Genomic DNA, 7,720 nt, shown 5'->3' with positions numbered 1-7,720 from the left:
CTCGACGCCCCTCGGGGGGAGCACTTGTGGGTGCTACAGCTGCCGGGAGGGGGGGACTGTGCACGCACCAGGCTCCTTGTGAGGAGGAGCAGGGGCTCGGCCCGGTGTGGGAGCCCTGTGCAGCGTCTGTTTCGGGGAGCCTGAGCCGATGGGACTGGTGAGGCCGGCATGGCTGATGCTGGCAGGGCAGAGGGAGGGTCTGCGTGGGCTGCAGCCCATGGGACCGGCCCCTGCCCAGCCTCACAGGGTCAGGCAGGCTGCAGAAGAAGCAGGCTGGGAAGGGACGGGCACACAGGCGGGACTCCAGGCTTGCACGGTAGTTCCCCTCTTCTCCACAGCAACGCAAGGTGGACAGCACAGTGCCCTTTCCCCTGCAGGATGGTGAAGTGATTGGGGTGAACACTATGAAGGTGACATCAGGCATCTCTTTTGCCATTCCCTCAGACCGGCTGCGGAAGTTCCTGCAAAAGGAGGAGCAGCGCAAAAGTGAGTTGGGTGCCTCCCTGCTCGGGTATTGCGGGAAGGAGGCCAGAAGGAGGAGGATGAAAGAGGGAAACTCTGGCGCAGCTGGGCCCTGGGCCCTTCTGAGAGAAGGGCAAGGAGCGCGGGAGAAAGACTCTTCAGGGGTAAGAAGATTCTCCCACCTGGCATGAAACTCCCCTCTGCCGTGGGAAAGCTGTGCTGCTACTTCCCTGCCCACAGGGGCCTAACAAACTGCAAGGAGAATGCTGTCCTGCATCTGCTGCAGTAGACTTCAAAAGTGTCCCAAGTAGCTTGCACTTAAGTCCCCAGAATTAGGTGAGGATTTTTTGTTGTTGTTGTTCATTGCTACTTTTCAGTAGATCTCAGCATATGGGAAAATCAGTGGACCATTATTTGGTGTTCAAAAAAGAGAAAGGATGACCTGGAAACTGGGGGCTACTTAGCCTTGTGTGTACTAATGGAAATGCAGGTGCAGGATTCAGCTGTATCATAAAGGACAGGTAGTTAATTTAGTCCTGTAGAACATTGCCTCTTTTTGTTCCTTTGTGTTTGTGATAATTTATTTAATGCAGACTCCTGCTTTCTGGTTCTCATGTTAACACCATTGAGTGATATTCTCAGTCAAAAAAAATGACAACTCAAACCAGGAAAGCAAAGTATGCAATACCTATAAAGCTCTAACTGGTAAATGGAACTTAAATAAGCTGTTGGTAGGGAATCAGAATGACTCCCTCCACGCGGTGTCTGGCTTGAGGTGCATGGGCTTTGTGACTCGGCTGGCTCAGCCCAGCGCTATTTTGAGTTCAGGTCTGTTTTCAGCCTTGTCATTTGATGTCCTTTCCTTCGACAGGCTCTTGGTTTGGCAATACAGAGACAAAGCGCCGTTACATAGGGGTGATGATGCTGACTCTTACACCCAGGTATGTGTTCTAAGGTCGGGGGCCAACAGACCGGTCTTGTTGGGGCACGGTGACTGTGTGGTGGGATCTTCCAAACTAACTGAGAGTGCCTGGTTTTGGGAGGATTGTCTTCACAGCTTAAGCATTCACTCTCAAATCTCCTTGTGCTCGTGTTGTGTTTAGACTCCAGGCTGTGTCAGAGGTAAATTAGAAGCTTGCAAGTTTCTACACTTGTGGCAGAATCCGCAAGCAGATAAAAAGTCCCTGAACGTACCCCCTAGAGTGCCAAATCAGTCTGTAATTGTCATTGAGGGGAATTTGATAAAGAGCCCTTGCAACACAGCGTGAATGAAAAGCCACCAGAAACATTGTTTAATTAATAATACGCAATGTGCCAACTGAAAGTTGTGATGAAACAGTTGGGCAAGTTGTACTCTCGGGGAGGAGGGATCTACCAGATGAATCGCTGTGGTGCAAAACCAGTTCTAGAATACGGGACTGCAGTAGTCGACTGAGGGAGGAGGTAAACAGGTAGGAGAGCAGGCTGTGTTGGCACACGCAGCGTGGCTGCCACCCAGAGGGTGGTGTGAGGCTCCTGGGTTTCAGGAGGAAGGCTGGTTGCTGCCTCTGGAAAGAAGTCATCATGGTGCTGACCAGTACAGCACTGGCAAGTGGGAAGAGGAGTGACTTCTTGGGGGTCTGAGACTCTTCACCCTCACAGCTGTGGCTTGGGAAGGGGCTGGCAAGTGGGAAGAGGAGTGACTTCTTGTGGGTCTGAGACTCTTCACCCTCACGGCTGTGGCTTGGGAAGGGCATTGTGTTACCCCTGCACCTCAAGTCAGCAAAGAGGACTGCGGACAGACAACCTGCTTGGGTCTGGTAGAAGGATCACCTGCTGCCCTTTCTTCAGCTGGTCGCCAGGACGTGCCTGTGGCCTTGGCAGCCAACCAAGCACCCTGAGACGGGTGCCCTGCTGAGGGCTGGACAGCCCTGGTCAGCCTGCACAGAGCTCCGCTCAGGGCTGCGAGCCCTGGGAGGGAATTGCTGCAGGAGCTATACCTGAACGCCTGAACGCAGCCTTCTAGATGCAGCGAGTGTGCTGGACCTGCCCTCTCACCTCTGAGAGCAGTTCTCCTTTTCAAGGACAAAGTGCCTGCTCTAGTTCCTTGGCTCTTGCAGCCTTCTTTCAAGAGACCTTTACTGGCTCTTGGGGCTCAGCATGCTGGTGGGGTTGGTGGTTGTAGCGTCCTTGGCAGAAACACCTTTCAGGGCTGTGCTCTGCCCTTGCTAAAGCTCTTGTGGCTCTTGTGTGTTGGTTGGGTTTGCAGGCTGCCTGCGCCTCTGGACACCACCAGCAGTCTCTGGGGTTTCTGCCTGGGACACAAACGGAGGAGCAGATGCTTTGTGCCTCCTGAGATTCGGGGCAGTGAGGAGGGTGGGGGAACACTGTCAGCATTGCTGGCATGCCCAGTAGATGCCCAGTAGATGGTGCTGGTACTCAGCAAAACCTGTGGGATGTGGGAGCCCAACCTCCTCCTGGACAGGCCTGCAGGACAGTCTGTCAGGGAAGAAGCGTGAAATGCTTAGGACATGGCTTCTGGGAAGCGGGTCCAGCTTCAGCACAGCCAGTGAGCGGTCTGGCAGCTGGTCCTGGGAAACCATCTGACTGCAAGGCTTGTTTGTGCCCAGTTGCTGGGAAGATCTCCCAACAAGGGATTGCTCGCCTTGGAGTCGGGTGATTACGCTGTCTGAACATGCTCATTTGAAAGGCCAGAAACTTGCCCTAGCACAGGAAGGAGGAGAAGCTCCATGTTGGGTACAAGCTCCTCGGCGTCCTGGTCCTGCTGCACAGATTGTCTGGCAGGCAGGAGCTTCCTGAGACACCAGGCCTTTGCTCTGCTGCCCGAAGGGAACGGAGGGGTGCCAATGGCTTTGAGCTCAGCTGTGGGGGAGCTCATAGGTACCCTCGCCTTGGCCACAGAAAGGCACGGGAAGAGACAGGGCCCTGGCTAGCACAGCCCTCTGCAGTCATCTTACAGCATCGAGTAAGCAGGGACTGAGCAAAGGACTTGCAAACAGCAAAGGAAAGAGACGCTGATTATTGGGAACAGGTTCTACATGAAACTGCTGCTGGGGTGTGTTGCTGGTCAGGGGGGTTACTAGAGGGACATCCAAAACATGGGTTGGTTCTTCATGCAATGTGTGATAGAACTTGCTGATGTTGTAGGGTTCAAAAGAGCAACTAGAAAACTTTACAGAAGAAAAATATTACTGGCTTTCAAATGCAAAGATGCAGCGTTACAGCTCAGGAGCTTCTTGAGCCAGGCGGCTGGAGGCCATAGGCATCTGGGGAACTATCTCATCCACAGCTGGCGTTGTAGGTGATAGGGTGGTGGGGAAGATGGACCCCTCATCTGACTGACCTGTGGACTGGGTCTGGCTGGGGTGGAGTCATTTTCTTCATAGCAGCCCACGTGGTGCTGTGTGTTAGATCTGTGACCAAAACAGTTGGTAACACACAGATGTTTTTGCTGTTGCTGAACAGTGCTTACGCAGCAGCAAGGCCTGCCCTGTTTCTCACTTGGCACCCCCAGGGAGGAGACTGGGAGGGGACACAGCTGGGACAACTGACCTGAACTGACCATGCTGTATGACGTCGTGCTTACCAATAAAACTGGGGTTTTTTCCAAGGTAGCCATTGCTCGGGGATTGGCTGGGCATCAGTCTGTTGGTGGGAGGTGGTCAGTAAGTGCTTTTGCATCACTTGCCTTTTTTTTTTTTGGCCTTTTTTTTTCTTTTCTTTTCTTTCCTTTCTTTCTTCGCCTGTTAAACCATCTTTATGTAGAGCCACAAGTTTTCTTGCTTTTGCCCTTCAAATTCTTTCCCCCATCCTGCTGGAGGAGTGACCGAGCAACTGGGTGGGGGCTTACCTGCCAGCCAGGGTCAACGACCCACCAGAACCGGGTGCAGCCACTCTTAGTGCTATGTAGCCTAAAATCACAAAATCACGCATTTACTATGTTTGTACAGAGACCTGCTTAAGGGCGTATATTGTTCAGCTTCAGTGGCTGAGGCGAAGAAGCAGACTTGACTTAGTAAACGTGCAGCTCACATTGTTCTGTCAGTAGTGCCCAGTGAGAGGACAAGAGGCAACGGGCACAAACTGAAAAGTGAGATTCCATCTGAACATGAGAAATCACTTTTTTACTCTGAGAAGGGTGGTCAAAGCCTGGCACAGGTTGCCTGGAGAGGTCGGAGAGTCTCCAACCGTGGCGATACTCAAAACCTGACTGGACACGGTCCTGGTAACCTGCTCTGACTGAGCCTGCTTGAGCAGGGGGGTTGGGCTAGATGATCTCAAGAGGTCCCTTCCAACCTCAACCGTGTTGTGATCCTGTGAAATTAGGAAGGGATGGCAGCTTGCAGAGGTCTGTGAAAAAGTATAGCAGAGTTCAGCAAGGACCAGGGCGAAGTGGGGAGCCATAACTGGACAGGTACCTGATAAGGAGCGAGGAGCCGGACAGAGAGACTGTGAGAATTTCTGGGCTGCAGCGGATCAGAGCTGATGCACAGTGTTTGAGGGAAGAATGCTGTTTACACGACACATGGTCCCTCCACTCTGGTGACATCCAGCTGGAGCTCTGCGTCCAGTTCTGGACGCTTTCAGGAGGGTTGAGGAGCAGTGGGAGAGAGTCCAAAGGAGGAGCAGTGAGAGGTGCAGAATTTAAGCTAGGTTTAGAAAACCTAATCTGTGGGAAGAATGGAGGAACTGGGATTGTTTAGTCTATAGACTCCGGAGGAGAGATGTGAGTATACCTCTTTTTGTCTGGCAAAAAGAGGGGGCATAGCTTTTGTTCTGTGTCCTACCCACCAAAGGCAGAGGAGTGAAACTGCAGCAGGGGAGGGGCAGATCTGGTATCAGGAAGGGGGGTCTGGTGGGGGGCGGCTCAGGCAGGGGAGGTGCATCACCAGCAGCTGTGATCCAGCTGGCAGCTGCTCTGGTAGTTTCCAGCTCTCCCTGGCACAGTTAGGACTTTTATCTTCTAGTTTTTGACAGGAAGATGGTGTTGTACAGGTGCCCCTGGGGTTTGCAGCTGCTCGCTGGTCGCTTGTGCGTAGCAGTGTGCAGGGATGCAGGAGGAGAGGTTCTGCGCCGTGGTCTCCGAGCCTGTGCAGCCATGGTGGGGTGGGAGACCTGCTCTGCCTCGGAGATCCTTACCGTGATGCTGATTTTCACTCTGCAGCATCCTAGCTGAGCTGAAACTGCGTGACCCCAGCTTCCCCGATGTCTCCTACGGAGTGCTAATCCACAAGGTGATCATTGGCTCCCCGGCCCATCAGTAAGTGCTGCCCTGTGCCTTGGGGGTGGCGTGGGAGAGCAACTACGCAGGATGGGATGTATTTAGCTCTGAGTGTTTTGCTCCAGAGCAGCAGGGCTTGGGCCCCACAGCCATCAGTCTGCAGCAGAAACCGGCTGGTGACCCTTGCCCAGGCTTGGCATCCTGTTGGCCAAGGTACCTGTGTGGCTGGAGGAACGCCTGGTGCAGCAGCCCAAGCCTCCTGTAGTGCCTGGCTCCCCTTCCTTCTGGGAGGACAAAGCTGAGCGTCTGCTTCGCCCGCTGTGCGTTCTTGTCGTCCTTCTCCCCACAGGGCAGGGATGAAGGCAGGTGACGTCGTGCTGGAGATCAACGGGCAGGCATCGCGCCGCGCGGAGGATGTGTACGAGGCAGTACGGACGCAGCAGAGCCTGGCCTTGCTGGTGCGGCGTGGCTATGACACCTTGCTGGTGAGCGTTGTCCCTGAGGTCACGGAGTAGCGGTGCCGTCGTGCAGGCTGCTGTGGGCGCTGGCTGGCGGTGCTGGCCGAGAGCTGAGGACACAGGACTGAGCCGTGTCTGTGCGCTGGTCAGGGAGAGACTGAGAGCTTGTGAGGGACTGGAAGGGGCCAGGCAGAGGGGCCCGGCCCGGTGCTTGGGTGGACTTGTGGTGCAACCATTCCCCTCTGTACTCAAATAAAGCACTTTTCTAGGGAGCCCCCAGTGCTGTGTGGCCTCCTTCCCACGGCAGCGGCGGTTGCCTAGGGGAGGCTGGGCTGTGTGGGACCCTGCCCCTGCTCCTCACAGGAGTCCCTCCAGCTGGGGAGGAGCACACCAGCTGTGCCTCCCGGGATCCCCTCAGCGTTAGCGTAGAGGTGTCCTGCCACCCACTCGGCACCCGCACAGCCTGGGATCTGACTCCTCCATCTGTAACACGCGGGCACACGCCGAGCCGTGGCTTGTGAGGCCACCTCCTCTGCGAGCAAGAGGGGGCCTGGAGCTGCTCTGGGCCAGCCTTTGCCCGGGCGGCTCTCCCTGCCTCCCTGGTGTGCCGGCTGAGCTGGTCCTTGGCAGCACTCGCTGCTGTGGCTGTGCCTACGAGGCCAGAGCGACATGGCAGATGTCTGCCTCATCAAATTGCTTCCACTGGGAGCATTGCAAATGCTTTAAGGTCTGCATCCACATCTGCACCCATGCAGCAGCTTTACGGGCCATGATGAAAGGGGTGTTGACACCGGACTCTGAGATGGTCGGGGCAGCATCTCGCTGGCCCTGAGGTTCGGGAGGGCCAAAGGTGTGAGCCTGCGCCAGGGCCAGGGCTTTGCATGCCTCGTTGGCCCTGCCTGTCCCTCCCCCAGCCCGGTCTGTCCGTGCTGGAGCACTGCTCTCCCACGCACGCAGCTTGGCCTCTGGGGACCGGCTGGGCCCTCCCTGTGCTCTGCAGCTGGTGGCCAAGAGCCCGGACGGCCCTTCTGGGAAGGAGCAGCTCCGGCTGTTCCTCGCCTTCCTGGAAGAGCCCCTGCTCCCCTCCGGCCCCTGCCAGACGCTGCGGGAGGCAGGCAGCTCTGCGGCAAGGGCTGCCTTGAGGGGCTGTGTTCGGCCCTGCTCCGGTGGGAGGAATGCATGTGTCAAGCCAGGCCCTGCCCGTGACGGGGCTCCCGAGCCCTCGCCCCTGCCTGTTATTTTTAGGAGATGAAAGAAGCACAGTTCCTTGGGGGTGCCGTGGTGAAGGGCGGCTCTGAGCCGGTGCTCCCCCCGTGTGCTCCTCCCGCCCTGGAGAACAGGCCTTCTTTCAGGCGGCCCTGGCCTTGCCAGAGGAATTTGCTCCCCCGGCAAGCCCCAGCCGGCTGCTTGCAGGGGAAATAGCTGAGACGCCGGGCGGCGTTTCTCACATAGCTGCTCCGGCAGTGCTGACCGCAGTGCTTTCCACTGCCTGGAGCCAGGGCCTGCCCCAGCCCAGCTGCCGACTGCCCCTTCCTCTCACCTGCACGGGCTTCTCCCAGAAGGACTGGTACCATCTTTC

The 7,720-nt window shown here is 56.2% G+C and overlaps 1 protein-coding gene across 1 annotated transcript in view; it reads left to right on the top strand.

Annotated features, from left to right (window-relative positions):
• LOC104077444 (serine protease HTRA2, mitochondrial-like) overlaps positions 1–6,411 on the top strand; it is an 8,738-nt gene extending 2,327 nt beyond the window's left edge. Inside the window, exons 5-8 of the mRNA XM_009578692.1 lie at positions 378–486; positions 1,334–1,403; positions 5,627–5,722; positions 6,033–6,411. Coding sequence (XP_009576987.1) covers positions 378–486; positions 1,334–1,403; positions 5,627–5,722; positions 6,033–6,198 — 441 coding nt within the window. The 3' untranslated portion in view covers positions 6,199–6,411. The remainder of the gene's footprint in view (positions 1–377; positions 487–1,333; positions 1,404–5,626; positions 5,723–6,032) is intronic.
• Positions 6,412–7,720: the final 1,309 nt, after the last annotated feature.

Source organism: Fulmarus glacialis, unplaced genomic scaffold (genome assembly GCF_000690835.1).
Source record: "Fulmarus glacialis isolate BGI_N327 unplaced genomic scaffold, ASM69083v1 scaffold5395, whole genome shotgun sequence".
Taxonomy (NCBI): domain Eukaryota; kingdom Metazoa; phylum Chordata; class Aves; order Procellariiformes; family Procellariidae; genus Fulmarus; species Fulmarus glacialis.
This window is presented reverse-complemented; position numbering and strand designations above follow the sequence as displayed.